We start from the raw sequence: 27,444 nt of genomic DNA, 5'->3' as shown, positions 1-27,444 counted from the left end.
CCCCAGCCTGCTCCTGTCACTCCCCCGGACGGCTGCACATGATTAATCTTATGTACAGTCCGTCCGACATCCGGATCTGATCCGATGTACACGGGACCACGCATCGGATCAGATCGGATGTCATACACTATGCAATTTGGCCAGTTTCACCCGATTTCTCGGCCCAATCCTCCAGAATCGGGTGAAATCGGGGCCAAATCGCGTAGTGTATGGGGGCCTTAAAGGACTGGTCCCATGAGATTTTGTTTCTCCACATTACCAGGCATTGGTAGTTAAGCTAAAATATTACACACAGGGTGTAACAGTTCTGCATAACATTAACCCGCATATAGGGCCTGATTCACCATGAGTTGAAGTTTAGCAGAATTACCACTATGGGCGGTAGGCTACGGGTAGTGAGCCGGCTTTTTCTCAAGTCCGGAAACATTTTTAGATGTAGAAAACCTTTTAGATGTTAATACCGCCCAAAAAATTAATCCAAACACATTGCTTGCCAAATGTCAATTTGGAGTAGTACTATGGCAGATATTGACCTAGTAGTAGCTCTATACGGTTAGATTCTGCATTACATGTCCGCTTTTGCCGGCATTCAGACAAGAAGATGTTATAACTTTGCCAAGACTGCATTCTTCTTATCTGTTTGGTCTCTAGCAAATTAGACCACAGTATACAAATTAAAAGGTTGAAAACAAAATTGTGTGACCAGGAGTAATCTGCACTACATTCCATGGGGGCATGTGACTACGTTAAGCAGTATAGAAGAAGGGTCTGAGTGAGAACTAAGAACTTTGCTGTGATTATCCCAGGTTCTGTGTAGGTCTTTGTTTGGCTAACAAGCTTTTCTAAGTGCAGCCCTGCAGCTAGAATCCTCTAATTCATGCAAACAGTTTATTGTTCTAACAGCCTATGAACATATGGAAAATGATGATGCAGCAGCTGCAATCACAGCAGTGAAACCTGTGCTTGAGCACTGATGGTCTGCGATGGACAAAATACCAGAGGTTTTGACGTTATCACCATTCACAAGTGACTCTGTAAACGTGTCTGGTTCCCCAACAGAAGTCCATTCTGTGTTTTCCCAGCATGAACATAATATAGTTGCAGCCTATCTCATTACTGCAGGTATGGTTTTGTAGTTTGTGGTTTTGTAGTTTTTTTGTATGTGTAGTGTTACAGCTTTAAGTATTCAAACCATGAAAGACCAGTTTTAAGGATATCCATGCTTGAGTCTATATGGCTTAATCGTATAGACTGAGGTACTAATAAAGTTTGGAAAACTCTGTTGTATGATGTCACGCCAAATATTTTACCTCGTTCATTACCCTCGTGATCTGCAACATTATTTGAAAAGCATGTTGTATGTTCTTTGTTAAATGCATGCAATTTGTAAAAAAAATTCCACAATATGTATTATATGAACTAAATATATATAATTTTTTTTTTTTAAATAGTACTATACCTGGCAAAATAGATTTTTCAGATGGTCCTATTTTCTTTTTTAAATGTATTTTTTATATATATTAGATTTTTTAAATTGTTCCTTTCTGGACACTTTAGTGATCCCGACAACCATCTGCAGTTTCAGTGCAGTATCCTTCCTGGTTAGCTAAGGGCAAAAATCAATGTTTCTCAACTCATTATTAAATGTTATACTAAGGAATAGAATTCTCAAGGTATAGATATGCCCACTCTCATCTAGCAGCTGTGTGTGGGCACATGCTTATGCACTACTTCCATAATGAATGCATTGTGCATACGCCTGCCACAGTAAGTCGGTCTGCCACGATTATTTGCTGCCGTGATGCATTCGCACACAGCAGCAAGATGAGAAAGGACACACCCATACTTACAGATTCAGTACAAAATCCCGGCAGTTGGAATCCCAGCGGTCGAAATACCGACGCCAAAATACCAATGGGGGGCCAAGGATTGCCCCCCTTGCACGCTCGCTGCGCAGCGAGCCCGGTGCCTCGCTACACTCGGCACAATATTTTATTCTCCCTCTTTGGGTGCCGTGGACACCCATAGAGGGAGAAATTGCTGGCATTGCGATTGCCGGGATTCCAACCGCCGGGAATTTGACTCCATCCGATACTAACCTGTAACAAACATAATGCCATTCGTGAGAGCCAAACTTGCCGCAGTGCAAAGATAATGTTGCATTTGGGATCTAGATTTTAAGTATGTACAAGGGATGGCTATTAAATAACGAGTTTAAAAAGAGTGTGGGGACCATTGACCTTGGACTATTCCAAAATGCTTTTTTAAGTTTCTCCCCTCTCGCACAGATAGTTTTGCTTTCACACAACGTTCAAAGCAATTGTGTCTTCCCTGCGTCATAAAAATGCTTACCACAAAAGTAAAGGAACGTGTTAGGCTAGTTAAATTGAACAAAATGTCTACCGAATCTTTCCCTATACTAACCAAGGTTACTGGACAGAGTGTACGCACTGTTCAAAAGTTTGGGGTCACCCAGACAATTTCGTTTTAAATGAAAACTGACATTTATTTATCGAATGAGTCACAAAATGAATACAACATATAGTCAAGATATTGGCAAGGTTAGAAATATTGATTTATATCTGAAATAATAATTTTGTCCTTCAAACTTTGCTTTCGTCAAATAATGCTCCTTTTGCAGCAATTACATCATTGCAGACCTTTGGCAGTATAGCTGTTAATTTGTTGAGGTAATCTGAAGAAATTTCACCCCACGCTTCCTGAAGCACCTCCCACAAGTTGGATTGGTTTGATGGACACTTCTTGTGTACCATACGGTCAAGCTGCTCCCACAACAGCTCAATGGGTTTAAGATCTGGTGACTGCGCTGGCCACTCCATTACAGACAGAATACCAGCTGCCTGCTTCTTCCCTAATTAGTTCTTGCATAATTTGAAAGTGTGCTTTGGGTCATTGTCCTGTTGTAGGAGGAAATTGGCTAATCAAGTGCTCCCCCACATGGCAAGGCATTGCAAAATGGAGTGATAGCCTTCCTTATTCAAAATCCCTTTTAACTTGTTCAAATCTGCCACTTTACCAGCACCAAAGCAGCCCCAGATCATCAAATCATTAAATTACCTGTTGGACAGATGGCGACAGGCACTTTTCCGGCATGTTTTCACTTGTTCTGCATCTCACAAATGCACTTCTGTGTGATCCAAACACCTCGAACTTCAATTTGTCTGTCTATAACACCTTTTTCAATATTCCGCTGTCCAATGTCTGTGTTCTTTTTGCCCATATTAATCTTTTCCTTTTATTGGTCAGTCTCAGATAAGTATTTTTCTTGCCACTCTGCCTAGAAGGCAGCATCTTGGAGTCGCCTCTTCACTGTAGACGTTGACACTGGCATTTTGTGGGTACTGATTAATGAAGCTGCCAGTTGAGGACCTGTGAGGACTAGTATTTCTCAAACTAGAGACTCTAATGTACTTGTCTTCTTTTGATCAGTTGTGCACCGGGGCCTCCCACTTATCTTTCTACTCTGGTTAGAGCCTGTTCCCTGAAGAGAGTAGTACACACCGATGTAGGAAATGTTCAGTTTCTTGGCAACTACTTACATGAAATAGTGAAATAGCCTTCATTTCGAAGAACAAGAATAGACTGTCGAGCTTCACATGAAAGTTCTCAGGCCATTTTGAGAGTATAATCGAACCCACAAATGTGATGCTCCAGATACTCAAGGGAAGCTCAAAGGAAGGACAGATTTATAGCTTCTCTTATGAGCAAACCTGTTTTCAGCTGTGGTAACATAATTGCACAAGGGTTTTCAAGTGTTTTCTAATCATCCATTAGTCTAATGCGATTAGCAAACACAATGTACAATTAGAACACTGGTGATGGTTGCTGGAAATGGGTCTCTATACACTTATGTAGATATTCCTTTAAAAACCAGACGTTTGCAGCTAGTATAGTCATTTACAACTTTAACAATGTATAGAGCATTGGTTCCCAAACTTTCTTGACCAGGGTGCCCTAGAATATCAGCATTTGTTCAATGCACCCCTAGCCAAAAAGTTATCTTATGGATAATTTTAAAAAAATACAGTAAATGTTGCTTAACTTTCACTCTCAGGTTCAGTTATGTGGTGGGGAACATACTGTAGCTGTGGTTCTAATTGTCTATATATGTTATGATTGGCAGTCACCAGCACTGGTTTTGTCCATCACTTTGAGCATAAATAATTTGTTTTGGTCGTGGACCCCCAACCCGAGGCACCCTTGGAAACCTCCCGAGGCACCCCATGGTGCCTAGGCACACAGTTTGGGAATTACTGGTATAGAGTGTATTTCTGATGTATTTCTGTGTCCTTCTTTAAAAAATAAGGATGTTTCTAATTGACCCCAAACCTTTGAACGGTAGTGTACAATATGTCACATGCACAAGTGTTTGAGTGACGCAAAAGTTTAGTGACATGGTAAGAATCTTTAAGATCATGAACATTTTGGGAGGCCTTGTATATCACAACAAACATGGTAAGAATCTTGAAGATCATGAACATTTTGGGAGGCCTTGTATATCACAACAAACATGGTAAGAATCTTGAAGATCATGAACATTTTGGGAGGCCTTGTATGTCACAACAAACAAAAATGTGGAAAAAAACTGCTCAAATTTAAAGCACCTGAATGATAGAAACTGTTAGGCAAAATTTGAATTAAGATCTTAACATGACAAAGATGTTTGCGAAGAGGATTCCAAGGCTTCTCACTGCCGAGCAGAAAGACCATTGAAATCAAATTTGGACAGGCATTTTGGAACAAATAAGTTAATACCTGTGATGAAAGGGGTGTGGTATGGCGGTCCGACAATCGGGATACCGACGGTCAGTATCCCGATATTGGGATCCTGGCTTCTGGTGCAAAGAAGCCCCTTGCGGGCTCGGTGTCTCACTTCACTCGCCACAGGTTCTATCCTCCCTCTCTGAACCACAAGTCCCAGCCTGCGGGGCATTAAAGGGCCCTCTGGCACTTGTAGTACCACAGTAAAAAAAATAGTGAAATAAACACACTGACACACAATAAAAATAAAACTTTAATACATCCAAAGCCCATAGATACTGATACTTACCTATCCTGAGCCCGCTTAGCGCGGCTTCAGATTAGCCGCTAAGCGGCCAATAGAATCATTCTGATGAGAGGCACGAAGGATGAAAGATCTCTGCGCCTCTCAGTCTGACGTGGGGAGCTCCAGGAATCGCCGGCAGCTTGAAGAAGTCCAGGACTACGGCGGATCAAGACCTCAGATCTTCCATGGAGGACCTGGGTGAGTAGGATTTCCTTCCACAGGTTCCCCAAGGTTTTCTTCAGGCCCCGGACCGGATGACGACATGGACAACGCCGACATGGACATCGACATGGAGAAGAATGCCGACATGGATCCGGGACCAGGACAAGGCACCGGATCAAGACCCTGGGACCTACCTACGGGCTCAAGATACAGTATGTATGGGCTTTGGATGTATTAAAGTTTTATGTTTATTGTGTCAGTGTGTTTATTTCACTATTTTTTTTTACTGTGGAACTAAAAGTGCCAGCGGGCCCTTTTTTTCCCCCCCGCAGGCTGGGACTTGTGGTTCTCCAAGTCCCAGCTTGCGGGGGAGGCTTGCTGGGACTCATAGTTCCACAGTTTTAAACAATAGTTTATTTTTATTTACACCATTTTATCAGCCCGATGGCCACCGCACAGGACCACCGGGGACAGCACCAGGCTTCAGCCTGGTCAAATAAGTCCTGGAGAGGGGGACCCCTTTATTGGGGGGTCCCCACTCCCCCAGGGCCCCTGGACAGGCTGACCGATCAGAGGGCTAAATGCTTTGGCCGGAGGGACTTGTATAAAAAGTCTCCCCCCGGCTGTGGCATTACCCTGCTGGCTGGTTTGGCCTGGGGCTGGTTCTTAAAATACGGGGGACCCCTAGTCATTTTGTCATTTTGAACCAGCCCCGGACCTGGAGCCTAGGGCTGGTTGTTAAAAATCGGGGAACCCCATTTGTCGGTTTCCCTGATTTTTAATTACCGGCCCCGGCTCTTTCAGCCTGGTGCTGGTTACAGCTGTGGGGGGGACCCCACACTTTTTTATTTATTTATTTATTTTACAAATTTTTTTTGACACCTTGCAGCCTGCACAGATCTGACTGATCCGTGCAGACTGCCTGTAGTTATTCGTATTAATGGCCGTATATACAGCCAGCTAATACAAATTAATACGACATCGGAGGGTTACAAAGCAGTCGTATTTGACTGCTTTGTAAATCCCCCTCCGGAACACGACTTGGCATACGATGTATGCAGTCTTATTCATTCGTATTAAGAATACGAATGCAACTTTTTGCATTGGTATTCTTAGTAAATTTCCCCCAATATGTGCAGAGAGAGTTACATGTGGGTGAGTTATTTTGTTTCTGTGCAGGGTAAATACTGGCTGCTTTATTTTTACACTGCAATTTTGATTTCAGTTTCAACACACCCCACCCAGATTCGCAAACGGTATGCCATGGCACTCTGGGGTGCCTTGGAGGACTTTCAGGGTTGCCTTGGATTGGTGGTCCATGACCAATTAAAGTTCTTTATGGCCAATGTAATAGTCAGATTGTGGACAAACAGTAGTGAATCCTGTCCATTACCACATAACTGACCCTTAGGTTGAGATATAAAAACAATTAACTTTTTTTCTGACTTTCTCAATGAGAAACTTTTGATCTTATACGGCCTACACACATGCCGATATTAAGGCATTTTCTAAGCGATTTTGCTTAGTTTAGCAAAGTCGCTTAGCAAATGCCCTCACATCGGTGTATGTGTGGGGGCTATATCGGCAGCATTGCGCGTCCCCGCGCTTCTTTATCGCTGGCCGAGATTGATGGACAGTGTCCATCAATCTCGGCATCGGCAGGGTTCTCCCACCGGAGAACACTGGCGGTCTGCTCGCTTAGCACACAGAGCTGACAGCTCGCTCTGTGTGTGGGCTGTCAGCTCTGTGTGCTATGCGATAGCGGCGCAGCACAGCCCGACCTAGCATAGCTAGGTAGCCCTGCACACATCGCTATGTGTGTAGGGCCCATAAGGGTGCTGTGAAAAAATTTCTGATACTCCGGAGTGCCGTGATTCAAAAAAGTTTGGGAACCCCTGCTATAACTAATGATTAACAACATAAATATTTTGTCAAATAATTTCCTCATTGACTGCTATTGTTTACTACATTCCTTAAATGGAAACATGTTTGAGAAATCCCTAATTAATTACTAATCAAACCATTTATTTTTATTAATGGGTGAGATAACTTTCCATTATATTGCTAGCAACCATTATGCAATATGTTTTTGCAGACATAAAAATACATAGAACTTCACTACAGGGTCACCACCACCCAGGGCCGGATTAAGGGGGCAGAGGCGTAGGGAGGGCGGAGCCACCGGAGCTCATGCTCCCTCCGCAAATGATCCCTGCACTGCAAGTGTCTGAAGCAAGCATCACAGGCAGCGTGCTCAGCGCCGGCGGCTTCCCTGCCCGGCGCCTGCCCTGCTTGCCCGGTCCCTGCCGCCAATCGTCACGGGCGGTGAGGCCGGGCGGCGGGCTGACAGTCACTCCAACCTATGTCCTCCTCCTCTCTCTGAAGTGCTGCTGCTGCCCGGTCCGGCTTCCGGGCAGCGCAGCGTAGCAGCAGTGACACTGTACAGACTCCTCCCAGCCAGAGTCACCTGTCTCTGACTCCCTCCCTCCTCCCTGGCTACAGCAGCGTCATCAGCCTTCCCAAGCGCTAGCTGTAGCCTGGAGGAGAAGGTGTTTTGCTGCTGCCCGTGCCACCCTGTAACTTATCCCATTATTCAAGGTGGATTGATTATTATTTTTTTTTACAGCTAAAGAATGTTTTCTGCTGCTGCCCTGGCCTGCTGTGCTGTATATATCTTTATATGTGTATATATATATTTATTTATTTACAGCTGTCAGCATGTTATATAGTGCACCAGATTCCGTTACAGGGGCAGATGTATCATAGCAGCGCTTATCGCGCCGCTATGATACTTCCTGCTTCGCCTCAATAGCGAGGCGAAGCAGGAAGGGACATCGACAAGATGTATTAACATCTTGTCTGCCGAAGCGGGGGAGCGTTATCTCCCCCCTCCGGCGATGTCCCTTTCTGGAGATAGCGCATCAGTTAATACTGATACGCTATCTCCTGTCCCCCGGCCGGCCACACTGGGCATGCGCGGGATCTCGCTGTTCACGCGAGATCCCCAGCGCAGCCCAGACCTAACAGCAGGGACAGTGCTGTCCCTGCTGTTTAGATAGGGCTTCGCCAGCCTGATGCTGGCGAAGCCAAACACGGCTTCGTGCGGAACGGTCAGCGATGCTGACCGTTCATACATTCGGCCTGCTATCATTTTGATAGCAGCGCCGATATGGACAGGGGCGCATAGCGCCCCTGTCCATTACCGCACCCCGGCCGCGTCATACATGGGGGAGAAGCGGTATCAGTGCACATAACGTGCGCTAATACCCCTTCTCCCCCATAACGACCGTTCATACATCTGCCCCATTGTGTCTTATATAGCGCAGCAGATTCCGTTACAGTGGGCCTTATTCCCGATCAGAATATGCGGCCGCAACCGTGCAGGCGAATCCCCGCCTTCCATACGGATCGCCACCTGCCGTCCGTACGCGGATATGTGGCGATCCGCATGAAATTGGACGGGGATACGCCTCCTCCGTCTTGGGAGCTGCCCCTGCATTCGATGGTCGCCGAACATCGAATGCAGGGCCGCACGCTCCACCAGGTCCCGCAACACAAGACCACACGGACACTTGTCCGTGTGTAATCATGTATGGGGGCGGGCAGCTGACATCCGGCGATGTCAGATGCCCGCCCCGTACCCACGCGTCACGGCCTCATTACCATGCATACGCCCCGCGTTTGCATGGGAACGCCCATGAAACGCGGGGCGTATGCATAGGGTAATGAGGCTAAGTAGCCCCTCACGCCCCTCTACGCCCCCTGTGCGGCGTATAAAGAATCCGTGCGGCGAAATCGCCTGCACATGCGCAGAGTGACCTCTGCACATGCGCAGACGATCAACATCGGCGGTCCGTCCGCATGCGGGAATATCCGCACCGATCAGAATAAGGCCCAGTGTCTTTTATAGTGCAGCAAATTCCGTTACAGTGTCTTATATAGTGCAACAGATTCCGTTACAGGTTCTTATATAGTGCAGCATATTCCGTTACAGCGTCTTATATAGCGCTGCAGATTCCGTTACAGTGTCTTATATAGAGCAGTAGATTCCGTTACAGCGTCTTATATAGCGCAGCAGATTCTGTTACAGTGTCTTATATAGCGCTGCAGATTACGTCACAGTGTCTTATATAGCTCAGCAGATTCCTTTACAGCGTCTTATATAGTGCAGCAGATTCGGTCACAGTGTCTTATATAGTGCAGTAGATTCCATTACAGTGTCTTGTATAGCGCAGCAGATTCCGTCACAGTGTCTTATACAGCGCAGCAGATTCCGTTACAGTGTCTTATATAGCGCAGCAGATTCCGTTACAGCGTCTTATATAGCGCAGCAGATTCCGTTAGTGTCTTATATAGCGCAGCAGATTACGTCACAGTGTCTTATATAGCGCAGCAGATTCCGTTACAGCGTCTTATATAGCGCAGCAGATTCCGTTACAGCGTCTTATATAGTGCAGCAGATTCCGTCACAGTGTCTTATATAGTGTCTTATTTTTTACTTTTTTCTTTTCAAATGTAACATGCCAACACATGCTAGCCACGCCCCCAATTCATTACCGGGGGGGCACGAAATATGCCCTTGCTCCGGGCACCATGGCACCTAGCTACACCGCTGCCCCTGGGCCCCCCACTATCTAGGGGCCCCCTGTGGTTGGCATGTATTTTTTTTTAGCGAAAGGTTTTGTGCATGGAAGTGGGGTAGGGCTGCAGCTTCACCTATCTGCCAATGGGACAATGATTTATGGTGCTGAGCATCGGGAGCCAAGGCACACTGACTGCACAAGTGTGCAGTGCATTACTGGTAGTCCCATGAGACTTTGCAAAAGAGGTTAGAGGCTGAGAGGCTCTGCTTGGTGGAGCTCATTATATGATTCTCAGTTCCATGGAGGACAACAGCAGCAGTGGCCTCTTCATGGGAGACTTTTTAATCAGAGGCAATGCTGAGCTTGAACAGAGTAAGGTACAGAGGGACAAACACAGGCATTTCATGTGGTATTATATATATATATATATATATATATATATATATAGTTATATATCTAGGTATATTTGTTCATATTAACCCCCCCCCCCCCCCGCATTTACCCATTGACCAAGTTGATACTGCCTTTACCCTGTTTTGACAGTGTAATATTCGGTACTTGTTTCCTAGCACGGCCACACCGATCATGATCGTGGGCATCGTTCGTAAAAATCGGGGGCATCGCGGCCATCGCATGCACTAAAAAATCGGGTGCGATGGTACCGACGCGATGCCCGCGATTTCCCATTGGGAACAATGTTAAATGCCTCAATTTACCCGCGAAGCCCCCGATTTCCCATAGGAAACAATGTTAAATGCCTCAATTTACCCAAATCATCATAGGGAACAATGGTAAATGGGCCAGGAACCCCCCAAAACACCCCTGAACAGTGAAATGTCCCCCCAAAAGTAGTTTACGCCACCCCACGATCAACGTGAACCCGAAGCGTGGCGAGCACAGCGAGCCCGCGAGGGGCGGCGGTACGCGTCCTCCGACCTTTTCATACCCCCACTATCCACGTCGGCGTGGAGTTGAGAATAGAATAGTGTGGCGAGCGCAGAGAGCCAACAAGCCCGAAGCGTGGCGAGCGGATGCGGATACCTGTGAAGCCCGCGAAGGGACGCGTTTACCTGTGAAGGTATCCGCGTCCCCTCGCGGGGCTCGCTGCGCTCGCCACGCTTCGGGCACGGTGGCTCGCTGCGCTCGCCACACTATTCTATTCTCAACTCCACGCCGACGTGGATAGTGGGGGTATGAAAAGGTCGGTGGACGCGTACCGCTGCGCTCGCCACGCTTCGGGTTCACGTTGATCGTGGGGTGGCGTAAACTACTTTTGGGGGGACATTTCACTGTTCAGGGGTGTTTTGGGGGGTTTCTGGGCCATTTACCATTGTTCCCTATGATGATTTGGTGAAATTGAGGCATTTAACATTGTTTCCTATGGGAAATCGGAGGCATCGCGGGTAAATTAAGCATTTAACATTGTTTCCTATGGGAAATCGGGGGCATCGCGTCTGGACCATTTAAGCCTTTTTTAGCCGCCTGCGACGCGACCGACGCGATTTTGACTTTTTTCAATGCATTTCAATGGGAAAATCGGGGGCATCGCGTCGGTTGCGTCGCAGACCACTAAAAATTACACCCGATGCCCGCGATTGTGGCCGTGCTAGGAAACAAGTACCAAATATTCTCCCATGCAGTTTGCGGCCAGTAATGACAAGTGGGAGGGGGGCCTCCCTGTCTAAAGTGACCCAGTCCCCCCGAATGTTTAATCCACCCTGCACCACCTCTTCTTAGGGCAAAATGTTGTGATTGTTAATATATTTTTGTTATCGTTTAGCAGTAAACAGTGGTCTTGCTTGTTTCTCCTAGGTGTAGTAAGCCTTTTAAGCAACATTATAGTGTTGGGAATCTTTGTTAAATATAAGGAGCTTCGCACAGCAACCAATGCCATCATCATCAATCTGGCGTTCACAGATATAGGTGTCAGTGGGATCGGTTATCCCATGTCTGCTGCTTCTGACCTTCATGGAAGTTGGAAATTTGGAAATGTAGGATGCCAGGTATACAGAACTGTTTTATTCCTACACATCTTAACTTGTGGTATATGAAGGAAATGTCACCTCTTTCGGGGTAAGGAGAAGGGTATTCACAACCACCATTTATCCCACTCTAGTATATCAGTAGTGGAACCTCAAGTCCACCTAATTTGTATATCTGTATCTCCCTGTAGAGCTATATTACCAGTGTTCATCTGCACAGGTAGTCGTGGATAGTTTCGCCCATGGGAACGCTCAGCATGGTAATCGACCTGTGACATAGGAGCCAGGGGTGGGCAGCTGGCATCACAAAATGTCAGCTGGCCGTCCAGTTCCTGTTGAATGTGCATGTATATCTAAGTGACCTGAGTCACTTTAGATATGCGTGCACTCACCACATCCGTAGATGGTCAGAGACCTTTGAATGATGTGGGTGTTTCCACATAGCCTGCGAATGGATGTGTATGTTAAACAACCATTCGCAGGCCATGCCAACGTATGCGGCGTGCGAGGGGTGGGGGTGCTTGGATCGGCATTCAGCAGGTGGCTCCTGGGAGACTAGCAAGGCTGCGAATTCTCAACCAGAATAAAGGCCAGTGTCACATGAGGGGTGAAATTTAATAGGATGAGAGATTCAGAAAATGAGGCAATCATTTACACTTCAAAATTAAACTGGTTTTGCAATGTAAATGATTGCCGCTTTAAAAAAAAAATGGAGATTTCTTACCAAATCTCTGACTTTCTAAATCTCTCATCCTATAAAAATTTCCCCCCACATGTCTTTTTCCTTCAAATGCACAATGCAATCGCCGATCTCACAGGCTGCCACAACGATCTAGCGGATACTGCAGCCGTGACTGCAGAATCAGCTGTGACTGGGATCATTCAAAAGGACCGCATGCGCTGTGTCGTACGCAGTCCAGCTGCCCGGGAGTTGGCGGGGTAATGCATGCAAGGTACCGCATGCGATATTCGCATTAGTGGATGGGGGCCTTTAATTTCCATTTACATAAAACAAATGTGTTAATGCTCTAATTGATTTGTATCTGTAGACTACACAGAAAATATCCTTATCCATTCAGTAACATTAATAAAAATTATGATAGATTATACAATTTATTTTCAATTTCAGATCTATGCCAGCTTGAATATTTTCTTTGGAATGGCAAGCATTGGGCTGCTGACTGTGGTTGCCATTGATCGGTACCTGACTATCTGTAGACCTGACATAGGTAAATGTATAAAAAGTATTTAGTTAGAACATAAATATTTTATTTGTAATACAAACTCTAAATAGCAAGTCATTGTGTCCAGTATTATGTTGGTTTGCTCAAGTTCCACCATTTGTGCCACCATTTGTGATTCAGGCCCATTATATGACTTTTTTTGGTTCACACTCAAATGGACAAAACCATGTGCACTGCAGGTGGGGCAGATGTAACTTGTGCAGAGAGATTTAGATTTGGGTGGGGTTTTACTTCAAATTAAAATCTATATTGCAGTGTAAAAAGAAAGCAGTCAGTATTTTCCTTGCACAGAAACAAAATGAACTTACCCAAAATCTCTGCACATGTTACATCTGACGACCCCCCCCCCCCCCGCAGTGCACATGGTGTTTTCAAATTGAGAAGGAATTGGCATTTGCAAGTGAACCAGAATAAGGCCCTGTGTGTATAATCATTTCATTGCGGGCCTGCTTCCTGTGATTTTTTTTCTGGTTTCTGCGCATGCTACCTTGTACAGTACCATATTTTCCCTTATTGGTTGACTTCAGAACCAATTTTATTTTATTTTTTATTTATAGAACATTAATATCTGTCAGAGGAGGAAGTACCATTGGTGCAGCAGGTGCAGTGCATGGGGCCCCTGAGTGCTAAAGAGTGCTCTTGCCCCTGTCAACCTCTTTCTGTCACCCACTGTTTTTCCCCTGTCAACCTCTGCATCCCCCTGCCTTACACTGTCACCCACTGCTGTGTTTCATATTAACAGTGGGGCCCAAATTATATATTTACACCTGTGTTCACCTCCCACAAGTTCCGCCACTGATATCTGTAGTATATCTAGTGTAACTTCTAGTTGTGACAACAACTGGCTTCAATAAAAATAAAAACCTCTGTATTGTGCTATAGGCTGTAACACCACATTTCTGGCAGTCTGTATAGGTTTGTCATATGGTCTGAAATGAACTTTTAGATATTTGGTATAATATAGAAATGTAAAATAATGATGTTATTAGACTAGTTACCAGCCCATCAAAATAACAGTACAACATAACAGTAATAATACATGAATTCCCCAACAGAGTTGCGGAGCTGTGTTAAGGTGCTCATACACTACTGCGATGGATCGCAGCAGTGTATGGGCCATCCGACCCTGCTACCACCCCCCGAATTGGAAGTCGGATGGGCAGCAGGACCCAAGGGGGACATCAAACACATCTGCTCATTAGCATTGCCCTGTGGGTTATTTCAGAAATGCTGCATATTTGGGGCAACATGGATAATGTAATGGTTAGCATTACTGTCTCACAGCAATGAGGACAGGTTTAATAGCCACCATGGCCCTAACTGTATGAAGTTTGTATATTTTCCCCGTGTTTGCATGCCATTTGCTCTGAGTACTCTGGTTTCCTCCCACAATCCAACAATATACTGGTAGGTATTAGCTCTCAATAAAATTAACCCTAGCATTGATGTGTGTGTGTGTCATATAGATTGTAAGCTCCACTTGGGCAGGGACTGATGTGAATGGTGAACTATCCTCTGTAAAGTGCTACAAAAAAAAGCGTGCTATAGAAATAACTGTTGATAATATATAGTATCCATATCGTAGAGGATAGCACTCTCCCAATCCTTGAGCCAACTGCCGGGGTGCCTGAAGCCAGAAAGTCCCAATCCTGGGTGCTTCCAAATATATACGAGTAGAAAAATGGGAGACACTCACCGGACTTGCTGAAGCAAAAGTTTTTTAATGGTACATACCACCTTTCAAATCACCATGTGCATAACAGTGGGTACAGGTCACCTGTACCCACTGTTATGCACATGGTGATTTGAAAGGTGGTATGTACCATTAAAAAACTTTTGCTTCAGCAAGTCCGGTAAGTGTCTCCCATTTTTCTACTCGTTGATAATATATAGGATATGATTTTTTTAATGTAACTGCAATCTTTTCACAACAGGAAGAAGAATAACAACCTGTCACTACACATCGATGATTCTAGCCGCATGGATAAATGCAGTTTTCTGGTCTGCAATGCCTGTTGTAGGATGGTCAAGTTATGCCCCAGATCCTACTGGAGCAACATGTACCATTAACTGGAGAAAGAACGATGCGTAAGAAATGATGAAGTTATTATATTATTATTATTATAATTTTATTTATAAGGCGCCACAAGTGTTTTGCAGCGCCGTACAAAGAAACAGTACAGGGAGAAAAAACTTGGCATAACAATGAATAAATAACAAAAATAGAGTACAAATAAATAGCGCCACAGTTCAATACACATTACAGCTTAAATATAAGTAGTGAGGACTCAATCAACATACTATAAGAGGCTTGTGGCCAATGATGGAGATGAGTATGCGGACGAAGGTGGTCACTGAGTGTTTGAGTATAGGAGAGTTGTAAGTGAAATGTGAAGAGAAGAGGGCTTTGACAACAGGAGGGAAGAGAGCCCTGCTCTGAGGAGCTTACAATCTAGTAGAAGGTGTCTGAAGATACAATGTTCTTTCATGAGGAGTCACATGATGTATCAGAATTTTTTACGATTGATGATCTTTAAATTAAGATTTTGATGTTCTAATAACCATTAGTGTCAGTGGGCTTATTAATTGCTCAGACACCTTCAAAGTTTACACAAGTAAATAAAAAATAAAGATGGCTCCCAATATTCATTTATATGACATTATGGGCCTTATTCTGGTTGGTGCGGCCGGGCCGTACGCGTACGTTCCGGGTTTTTTCATGATCTGCGCATGCGTACATTCGCTAATGCGCAGGCGCGAACACTCCACAACGCTTACGGACGGGTCTCTCCGTGCGAAAAAACCTGTACGCGAGAGTACGGGCATTGGGGGCGGCATAGGGGCGTGTTGAGGGGAGCGGCCGAAATAATGAGGGAAAATGGGCGTAAACATGGGCGTACACGGGGGTGTGCACCAAAAATGAACGGTGCTACTACCGCACGATCGCCTAAAGCACCGTTCATTTCGGACACAAAACAGGCGGCCGCCAACCGCCACCTCAGACCACCCCTACAGATACCGCATGCCTGCGTGCACCTGGGTTTGCTAATTTACGCTGATTACTACTCAAACACATACACCTGAATGTAATAAGCAATGCTGCAGTCTATTAAGTCCAAACCATGATTTCACTACCTGCAAGCCACACACAGCACTCAAACACATTGGAAGCTTATCTTTCTATACTTCTCTACATTTAAAGGTTTATTTAATTTAAGGTAAGAATCTTTTTAAGACCTGCTTATATATGCTAAGGTAGGTATTTGTTAAACAGTTATACACATTCACTACGTGCTTTCATAGACTTTACACAGTAGCACACTCAATCTACACAAGTCGACATGTGTCAACGTGTTCACTCTAATACAAACATAGGTTTTGTATTTATGATACAATAACATAAACCACATCTAACATCTACAAAGGATGTTTCAGCAATGTTTTAAGCCCATGCCCACTATTATGCACATTAATTAATTCAATCAATTAATTAATTTTCATAATTATAGTTGAAAGGCAAGATTTGCAGGTCCATATATGTGAAGGGTATGCCAGCGTACACGGACGTACGCTCACTCTCACGAGCGGTGACATAAGCTGAGTTTTCTATTGAAAACAATAGGGACCCGTCCGTGCAAGCTGGCGTACGCTCAGATAGCCGCAAGAAGTCGGTGGGAAGACGGACGAGAGACGTCCGTAAACGGTGGCGTACACTCTGTTGTACGCCAGTTGTCGGAGTGTAAGGGCTGGTCCGTCCGTGTACGTTGGCGTACGCTCAATTGTACGCCACTCCCCTTCGACGTTGTTTCTGGCCGTACGTATGCGGCTGAGTTGTGGGTGGACTTAACCCCAACGGCCGCGTACGGAGAGCGTACGCTAATAGTGAACGTACGCACGTTTGGCCGCTCCGATCAGAATAACCTCCAATATGTGGTAATGATAATGATGTTGAAAGTGGAATGCACTACTGTGCAGACTCCAGACTTCTTGTTCTACATGGAAGCTTCATGTCCTATCCCAAGATCTACACTGAGCATGTGTGGGAGACATCTTGAGACTGTGTAAGTTAGTTTACAGTAAAATGGTGGTAGACAGAAGTTTCCTGCTTAGCTACAACGAGACTGGTTAATACCTTCTCCAAAGCTGTCCCAGTATCCCTGTACTGCTAACCTTTTTCAGAATGAGCTGTATGAAACCACTCCATTGCTATTGTACTGTACATGTAACAGTGAGTACAGACGTACCTCCTAACTATCTATAAACCAACAACACTGGTTAAGTAACTGGGCTGTTTATAGTTGTTATTTCTGACAAATAATACATAGATAATAATTGCTTTAATGAAAGTTGTTATATCTAATCATATTCATGATCTTTCTCCTTCAGGTCATTTGTGTCGTATACAATGAGTGTGGTTGTTGTGAACTTTATAGTGCCTCTAATGGTGATGTTTTACTGCTACTACAATGTGTCCCGCACTATGAAAGGCTATGACAGCAGAAACAGCCTTGGGGGCAACATGGTGGACTGGTCTGACCAGGCTGATGTAACAAAGGTAGGGACATGGCACAGCTAATAACAGCCTATTGTAGGGGCATGATGAGAGAGTTGTTGAGATTATCTAGGAGATAGCCTTGAAAAAGCAACAGAGCGAAATGCGCATAGGCATTCTCACTCTGTGAATCTGTAGCATATTTTAGCCTGTGTTTAATTGTCTGTCTGTTTGGTGTAAATTATTTTCATGAGCAATAACGGAGCTCCCCAGTGACAAGCACTGAGGTGCGATAGCACACGCCAGCCAAGGAGATCAGGTCTCCGGCAATAGGCGAGGGGAACAGGCAGCGTGACTCTATATATCGGTACATATCTGCCGCATCAGCCAGCTGCAAAAGAGACCGAGCAATGTGTCTGTCATACTGTTTGGGCGCACAAGTTGAATAGCGCTACTGAGACGCTTGCGAGCTTCAAGTCTGTGAGGACTGAGAGCGGGGTTCAGTGTTTATACAACCGCTACTCTCTGTGCCTCTCTGTCAGTGCTCAATGTGGGGTGTCATTACATATCCTGGCACATATCTGCCGCGTCAGCACACAATGTTAGATTCACCAACGTGTATGCTACACTGTCTGGGCGCACAAGCATAAGCGCCACCTATAAGCCTGCTAACACTAAATGTATGGGAACTGAGAACGCAGTCTAATGCTCATATAACTGTTTGCACCATCAAGCAAATAGAGATTCTCCAAAAATTTTGGGCACATACTACTGATTATATAATAGTATCAACGCTGCTCTCTGTGTCCCCCTGCTATTGCTTAGTGTATGGGCAGTGTATAGGACAACACGTACTAATACTGTCAATTTACCCTAAAAGTATTGAATATCCATGGGAGGAATCAATCTCTGAATTGCCCAATGTGTATACAAATGTAATTACACAACCAATCAGCACGATACTAAATAAATGTCGGTCAGACTACATATTGTGGTACAAACAACTTACTCTTAAATTTATTGAGCATCCCTGGGAGGATCCAATCTGTGGATTGCCCCATGTGTATGCAAAAGTACCAACATTAATAATCAACATGACAATTTGTATGCTGTGCAATATAGAGTGCCATTAACCTAGATAAACATGGGAGAAGAGGGGCCCAGGCTAAACGGCAAGCACACCATTAATTTATGTTTATGGTATAATACCATTATGGCCTATTATTACACTTGATAAGGGTAAACGACTTAGGCAAACGGACAGAACTACAATCCGTAGAGACCATACATTGTTGTCATATTAGAAACACCCAAACATACGGACATCTATACTATTTGTGGAATCCACGCACTAAGGACTGAATGTTATACAGGTTGAGTATCCCCTATCCGAAATGCTCGGGACCACGAGCATTCCGGATAGGGGAATTTTTTGGTTTTTGGAATATTTTTTTTAAAGCATACTTACCTGTCCCCTGATGGTGTCCGGTGGTCCCTCGGCGTCCACGCAGTCCCCGGGCGTCCACAGCAGGCCTCCGGCATCTTCTCCGGGTCTCCAGCGGTCCCAGGAATGCATTGCGCGAGTGTGCACGCGCACCGGTGACGTCACCGGCGCGCGCGCGCACACTCGCGCAATGCATTCCTGGGACCGCTGGAGACCCTGGAGAAGATGCCGGAGGCCTGCTGTGGACGCCCGGGGTCTTGGTAAGTATGAAAAGAGGGTTAGGGGGTTAAAAAAATAAAAATAAAAAAATTTCGAATGATTCCAAAAACCACGGTTTTTGGAATAATTCGGATAAGGGATGTCCGGATACAGGATACTCAACCTGTATCAATATCTGTGAAAATAAGAAAGTGTCTACAAGACACCTCCAGGCTGCAAGTACATTGTATCCACATCAGGAGTAAATTCCTGTAAGTGTCAAATTAAGACACATGTTACCAGTTAAGAAATCAATATACAGTAAGAACTGGTTACATAATAAGACACACAACACAGCAGACAGTGATATAACTATCATTTATTACAATACATTAAACACAGGTAGGGTCGGTGCTAGGGTGTCTGGCGCCCTCCTGCAAACCAAAAATTTGCACCCACCCAGCTAAGGCTGATGCAATAGTATTCACCAGTCTACTTTTTTACTTTACTGTATTGCACTATACTGTATATTTATGTTTTATTTCAGTTACTTAAGATATACTGTACATGTATGTGAGTATATTTTTAGCATCCGTGCAGCGGAGGTCTTATCACCACAAAACTTCATTGTTTATGCAACCTTCCTTTTTTCCCCTTTTTTTAAATAACTGAGCGCTATTGCCACTAGGGTTGCCACTTCACTCTTCCTTGATTCCTGGAGCCCCCCCCCCCCCCCCCCCCCCCCCCGCGCTCCCGGATGAGTGGGCGTGGCCTCATGATATAGGTGTAGTCTAATAAAAAGTGGGCCTGGTGTCTAAAATATAAGAAGTTATTAAGAAGCTGGAGCTTGAAGAAGTGAATAACAAGCTGGCCGAAAAAGAAGACAACTTCTTCTCGTCACCTTTTCAGTTTTCACTCTCTTTACAGGGAAGAGTGGCAGTGGGTGACAAATGGTGACAAAATGGGAGTGTGGGATTAGTATGCAGCAATTCAATAAGGCAGTTGGTCGTGATGTAATTTGCATTAGGTAAAGGAAAGGCAGCGCAACATGTTAAGTGGCTCACAAAGTAGTGGAGAACTACAAGTCCCAGCAGTCTCCGCATATATATATAGCCTATCCGACAAGCAGTGGGCCAATACAATTACCTTCAGCTGCTGGATCGACTCTATGTCCGGGCTTTCCTTCCTGTGCGGTGTGTGCAGATGGTGATGTCCCCGCTGAAGACGTGAGCCAGGCTGTGTCTGTTTCGGTGTCCCCGCTGCAGCCGCCGCCGGACGAGCTCAGGTCTCTGATTGGTGAAAATGAGTGATTCTCCCTCGTCAGGAAGCAGCTGTGATTGGCGGAGACAGCTGTCAAGCATGGGTGCGGGAAGTTGGGCTGGTTGCTATAGCCATTAGCCAACAGGGGAGACGCTAGGGTAAAACTTGGAATAAGGGACAAGCTTGACGCAGCCACTCACTAAAAGCAGGTGGAGAGCGGTCTGTCAGCAGCATCTGGACACTGGGGACGGGGGAGGCGGAAATGGAGGGCTGGAGGCTTTTTCAGACACCCGGATTCCTTGAGGGTTGCCACCGAAAACGGGAGATTCCCGGAAATCCGGGAGAGGTGGCAACCTTAATTACCACCCATACACGGTGCAACGGGGTGGTGAGATGAGATGCGTGTTCCCGCACACATCACATGGCACAGAACATGAAGTATGTGCTGCAGGTACTTTTTGAACTAGATTCTAGTTCAAAACGCACGGTGCAAGAGCCCATTGTATGTGTTTTGAAATGGAACCTAGTTTAAAATGCATGGTGCACATCGCACCGTGTATGGGCGGCATATGAGGGGGTTCATCAGATAGCTAGATAAATAGACAGACAGACAGACAGACAGATATTAGGCAGATAGACAGACAGAGATAGATTTTAGACAGAGATAGATAGATATACAGACAGAAATAGAGCTATAGACAGACAGAGATATAGACAGACAAAAGATAGATAGAGGTAATAGATAGATTAATAAATCGATCAATAGATAAAAACAGAGAGAGATAGACAGAAAAGACAAATAAAAACAACGGTACTCTTTACCTAGCACGGCGCCCACGATTTTGATCGTGGGCATCGCAGGTAAAAAAATCGCGGGCATCGCGGCCATTGAATGCACTAAAAATCGGGTGCGACGCGACCGATGCGATGCCCGCGATTTCCCATAGGGATCAATGTTAAATTTCTCAATTGACCCGATTTTAGTGTTCAATGCCTCAATTGACACAATTTTTCCATAGGAAACAATGTTAAATGGCCCACAGAGGCCAAATAGGCACCCTGAAGTGTGAAATGGGCCCCACAATTGTTAACGCCACCCCACGATCAACGTCAACCCGAAGCGTGGCGAGCGGCGGCGGTACGCGTCCTACGACCTTTTCATACCCCCACTATCCACGTCGGCGTGGAGTTGAGAATAGAATAGTGTGGCGAGCGCAGCGAGCCACCGAGCCCGAAGCGTGGCGAGCGCAGCGAGCCCTGCGAGGGGACGCGGATACCTTCACAGGTAAACGCGTCCCTTCGCGGGCTTCACAAGTATCCTCGTCCCCTCGCAGGGCTCGCTGCGCTCGCCACGCTTTGGGCTCGGTGGCTCGCTGCGCTCGCCACACTATTCTATTCTCAACTCCACGCCGACGTGGATAGTGGGGGTATGAAAAGGTCGTAGGATGCGTACCGCCGCCCCTCGCGGGCTCGCTGCGCTCGCCACGCTTCGGGTTCACGTTGATCGTGGGGTGGCGTTAACAATTGTGGGGGCCATTTCACACTTCAGGGTGGCTATTTGGCCTCTGTGGGCCATTTAACATTGATTCCTATGGAAAAATCGTGTCAATTGAGGCATTGAACAGAAAAATCGGGTCAATTGAGAAATTTAACATTAGTCCCTATGGGAAATCGCGGGCATTGCGTCGGTCGCGTCGCACCCGATTTTTTAGCGCATTCAATGCCCGCGATGACCAGAGCCAGCTCCTCTGTAGGCTCCCGGGCCATCTCTCTTGTGCAGAGCTTCACACTGAGATGGGGGCATCTAGTGGCTCCTGCAAGTACTGCAGTTAGCAGTAACTCCGAAACTTTCCTCTGCCTCCTCCGACACTCAGCTCACCCTTCTCCGCGTGCAGGTGGGTGCTTCATTTTACCGATGCCGCAACAGCGTCTCACAGACAGCGGCAGCCGACAGTAGCAGGGAGCAGGGTGCAGAGGAGGGAGAGCGCCTCTGCTGGCCGGCGCCTCCCTGCTTTGCATCCCTCGCTGAGCAGGTTCCACCGGCCCTGAACACAGGCTTCAATACTTCGGTACCTGCATCATAAAAGCAATATATACGTAACAGTTACTAGACTACGGATCACAGAGATTCATTTTAATCTTTACAATTTTCTTCTTTCTATATCTTTATCTTGTTTTAATTTTTTCGCTACTATAATCCCTGTCACAGGGAATTATTCTATTAGGTCATACATAAAATTGAGCACTGTTAATAAACTGATTTATTTTTCTTTTTTTGTTCATATTGTATAACAGTAAATCAGGGGACAGCACCCTAGCCAGACAGGGAAGATATTTGGATAAATATTCCTGTCAGGTGGGCACACATCACTCTCTCTCTTGCATAAGGTTGACAGCCATAGTAGATAAGGCTGAATAAACCAGAGCCGGCCCTAGGCATAGGCATACTAGGCAATTGCCTAGGGCAGCAGCCTATGCCTAGGGGCAGCACTTCGGCAGCTTTACCATGCATTCACTGTGGGCTAATGCTATGTTATGCGGCAGGGCGACGAGTGGCGGTTCGGAACTCTGTTGTGTCCGATCCGCGGCACTGCTCCCCCCTGTGACAGGCAGCTCTTGGCGCAGGCTGCCCAATCACAGAGCTCAGAAGACAGCCATCACTGAATCTCCAACGCCAGCGGCTGGGACGGGCGGCTGACTTCTGAGCTCTGTGATTGGGCAGCCTGCGCCGGGAGTGCAAGAAGAAGCCCAGCCTGCGCCGCAGCGCCAGGAGAGTAACCCTTCAGGAAGGAGAGAGTGACAGCCAGTTAGCTAGCAACATCCTGCCCGGGTCCCCCAGATGCGCTGGTAAGTCATTGTCAGTGACTACCTTCAAGAAGGGGGACCATGCAGCTGCCGCGTGAGGTCCTGCATACAAGCATAAAAGAGGTCACCACCCAGGTGTGGAATGTGAGAGGGGGGTGATTGGTTATGGCATGGGTATGTTGGGGACAGAGGAGGAGTTGGGTTTGTAATGGGAGCGATGTAGAGGATTATGGTGTTTATTTGGAATGAACAGGGGGCTAGGGTGTATATGGGAGTAGTAAAGGATTATAGGGTCTATGAAGGTGGAATAGGGTATTTGTGGTGGGGATAAAGGGTTATGGGGTGTATGTTGGGGAACAGGGACTGAAGTGCAGGATGTGTGGGGGGTAGCAGTATATGGGGGTTATGTTGGGTCAGTAGGTGGTGTGTAATGGAGGAGAGGAACATGGAGCATATGTGGGATGAAGAGGGGGAATAGGGTATATGGGAGAAAAGGATTTTAGGGTATGTGGGTGGAATAGGGTGTGTGGTGGGTATAGAGGGTTATGGGGTGTATGTTGGGGGACAGGAACTGAAATGCAGGATGTGTTTGGGGGTAGCAGTATATGGGGTGTTTGTAGGAAATATAGGGAGTAAGGTACATTAGGGGTAGAGGTGTATGGTCTGCATGTTGGAAGACATGGGCAGTAGGTTATGTAAGGGTAGAGCCATGTGGAGTGTATGTGGGTGGACAAGGGGAGTAGTGTGTGTGGTGGTTATAGGGGTATGGAGAGAGCTGTTAGGGGTGTATGTGGGCTGGCAGCTGTGACAAGGGGGGTGGAGAAGTGCAGGGGTAACAGGGGGCGTAGAGGTGCAGGTGGACGGAGAGGTTCATCACTGACAGTGAGATGCAGGGGCGATGGGGACGGAGAGATGGAGGGAGTGAGAGATGCAGAGTGACGGAGATGGAGAGGTGCAAGGGTGACGCTCATGGAGTGGTGAAGGGAGTGAGAGATACTGGGGTGACTGGGATGGAGAGGTACAATGGCACGGAGAGGTGTCTAAACACTAAGTTTGGTGGTGGTATCATCTGCTAGGGGGCACAAACAAAAATCTTGCCTAGGGCATCAAATTGGATAAGGCCGGCTCTGGAATAAACACTTGCGTCCATCGAGTTCAACCTAGATTTTAATAGCTTATCCCTTGTACAAGACAGAATATGATTCTTATTAGTACCCTTGGATGTTTTTATCCAATAAATGTTTGTCCTACCTTATTTGGAACGTATTTAATGTGTCTGCCCACACCAATTCTCCAGGAAGGGAGTTCCAAAGTTTGACTGCTGTGACCGTAAAGAAATGTTTTCTTTTCAGTCAATAGGTCGACCACTATTAGTCAATAGGGACAAAAAGTCGACACAATAATTACATGGTAATAGTCGACACATAAAAAGGTCTACATACGTTTCCCACGTGTGTTTTTTTCTTTCGTACTGTCCACACTTTGGATTGTACAGTGTGCCGAGGGCAGCATGACGTGGTACACTAATTGTGAGTCCATGTGCTCAAATCTACAAATTAACACAAAAAATGCAGTGAGCTCATATAAACCTGTTTATGTGTCGTCCATTTCCATGTCGACCTTTTGCCTATGTCCATCTTTTCTCATGTCAACCTTGGGCATGTCGAACGTTTGGAGTTGACCTAGACACTGCCGATTTATCCCATAAAACCCAGGCTTTTGTGCATGTACCTTCGACCCTAAAGCAAATGCATCCAACATCTGTCAGCTGTATTTGTACAGGTGCCAGAACCTGGCTTGCGGCGGGTACACTCCGGTGTGGCCACCGGCAGCCCCACTCCTATACCCAGGTATGAGCTGCCACTGCTGACAACACAAACATAGCATTGTTTTTTCCACTTTGTTTTGAAACATTCATTTATTTTTATTTTTAAATCAATATAACTTTTCATTCCTGATCTGTAACTGCACATTCAGTAAATATAATATATATATATTAATACACTTAAGGCCCACACACACTGGGCGATTTTGAGCTGAAAGCAGCTCAGTTTTACCATTTACCATCTCAAAAGCTGCCCAGTGTGAATGGTTCGACCATGAGCGGTGAGTGCTGATGCGCTGCTGCCACAGTCCCTCTCAATGAGCATCTTTTAGTCTTAAAATGTGGATTTTATACAACTGGGCGTGATAAAACTACACTGTTATCTATCACTGATTAACTTGATGTGCGACATTTGTACATGTGACTGAGGTGGAATTTGTTTATTTGTCCATTGCTAATCGCTGTTGTTCTCACTGCTATGAGTGTTGTATAGGTGCATTCGCAATGCAAATAAGAAATTTAAGTGTGGCTAGTCCAGGCTGTTGGGACACATCTAATTGGTTGAGCTATTGATTGCTACAATTGGTCCAATCAGCATTGCTTTGACATTGTTAACCAGCAAGATTCTCCATACGCAGCTGTTTACAGACTCAGGGACGGCATCCACTTACGTCCGGCATTCACAGTGTTAATAATCATACATGCACTAACATATGCGATTATTAAGGCAAAGGAAGAGCTGTCCTTTGCAATGCGGCTCTGTTGCTGGACTTACCGTTCTGAGCCCCTCTGCGCATGATCAGAGTGACGGCGGCAGATGCGGGGCATACTGGGAGGGATCCATGAGGAAAAAATTGTAATTGAAGGAAAGTATTTTCCAAGAATAGATTTTCTTTGTGATAATGTGATTTATTATTTCTCTGCATTTCAGATGTCGATAGTAATGATTGTGATGTTTCTGGTAGCTTGGTCCCCCTATTCTATTGTGTGTTTATGGTCATCTTTTGGGGACCCTAGACAAATCACACCAGCAATGGCCATCATAGCTCCTCTTTTTGCCAAATCTTCAACATTCTACAATCCTTGCATTTATGTCATTGCAAATAAGAAGTAAGTATTGCGTTTTTTAACTTAATTTCTGGTTTAACTTTAAGGAGAGATTGGGGACATTTATGAAGGATGAGCTGGGATGTTTGTCTGAAGCCTTCTATGGGAGCACAGCTACTGCAGTACCACTCTTAGCCATTGTGTGCAGTGTAGAGCACTACAATTCTTCTCTCAAGGCCCATACACACTGTGTGATTTTGAGCTTACCAGCCGATGAGTAGCAAGGTGGATGGCTTTCCATAGCGTCCTGCTATGGAAAGTCGGCCACCCCAGCAAATATCGCTTGGACAGGTGAAAATTTCAGCCCAGTGATTTTCGGCATCATCACTTTGCACCTTTACTAAAATTTTCCGTTGGTGTGGACTCCGGAGAAATAAAATCAATACACAAATTTGCTAGATCAATGTTTCAATCTGGTAGATTTTTGTCAGGATACAAATAATCCACTCCTGTATTCCTGTCTGTTTCTTTGTTATATACTTTGGTTGTTAATTTTGAGTTGACAATTTCAATGGTCACATCTAAAAAGTTAATCACATATTTATTGATTTGATATGTCAATTTTAGCAATGAATCACTGTTATTATGTGACTCAATCACATTACCAAATGCCTCAGGAGGACCTTTCCACAATAAAAAATCTTCTATAAATCTGATATCTGATATAAGAGATATCTGGTTGGAAAATACTATTTATTGGTGAAAATATAATTAATTCTGTTTTAGAAATATTAAGTTTGAGGTGGCGAGATGACAACCAGGATGTAACAGCAGAAAAGCATTCAGAGACACGGCTCAATACAGATGGGGACAGGTCCAGGGAGGATAGGTAGAGCTGAGTATCATCTGCATACAGTTGATACTGAAATCCAAAAGAGCTGATTAGTTTTCCAAGAGATGAGGTATAGATTGAGAAAAGCAGAGGACCTAAGACTGAACCCTGAGGTACTCCAACTGAAAGAGGTATCGAAGAGGAGGTAGAAAGAGAGAAACATGTATCAGAATGCCTTTATACCCTTACATCCAAAGATACAGATCTGGGTTGTAACTGGGTGCTCTCACATAGCAATCGAAATGTATGTGCAGTGTGTATGCCATGCATTGGTGTATTGTACATTCAAATCTGCATAAATCACTATGCCACTAACATTTCTATGTTCCCACTCAGGTTTAGAAGAGCAATTATTTCCATGGTGCAGTGCAAGACCCACCAGGAGGTCACTCTAGACAACAGCTTTCCAATGAGCGTCTCTCAAAACACTTTGATCACATAA

At 45.4% G+C, this 27,444-nt stretch overlaps 1 protein-coding gene across 1 annotated transcript; it reads left to right on the top strand.

Annotated features, from left to right (window-relative positions):
- The first annotated feature begins 983 nt into the window (after positions 1-983).
- Positions 984-27,444, top strand: RRH (retinal pigment epithelium-derived rhodopsin homolog). The gene is made up of 7 exons (XM_083157895.1): positions 984-1,122; positions 11,626-11,816; positions 12,925-13,024; positions 14,974-15,127; positions 17,426-17,594; positions 25,995-26,173; positions 27,339-27,444. Exons 1-7 carry the CDS (start codon positions 984-986, stop codon positions 27,442-27,444), a joined length of 1,038 nt encoding a protein of 345 aa, XP_083014021.1.

The sequence above is a fragment of the Crinia signifera genome, chromosome 1 (genome assembly GCF_055691185.1).
Source record: "Crinia signifera chromosome 1, ASM5569118v1, whole genome shotgun sequence".
Lineage (NCBI taxonomy): Eukaryota > Metazoa > Chordata > Amphibia > Anura > Myobatrachidae > Crinia > Crinia signifera.
The sequence above is the reverse complement of the archived record's forward strand: the minus strand, read 5'-3'. Positions and strand labels throughout refer to the sequence as shown.

Excerpts from the sequence above, each read along its gene's own strand:
- RRH (XM_083157895.1), top strand. The coding sequence starts at position 984 with ATGGACAAAATACCAGAGGTTTTGACGTTATCACCATTCACAAGTGAC. Across the intron at positions 17,595-25,994 it reads ACCAGGCTGATGTAACAAAG|ATGTCGATAGTAATGATTGT; the intron begins GTAGGGACATGG and ends TCTGCATTTCAG. Across the intron at positions 26,174-27,338 it reads TATGTCATTGCAAATAAGAA|GTTTAGAAGAGCAATTATTT; the intron begins GTAAGTATTGCG and ends GTTCCCACTCAG.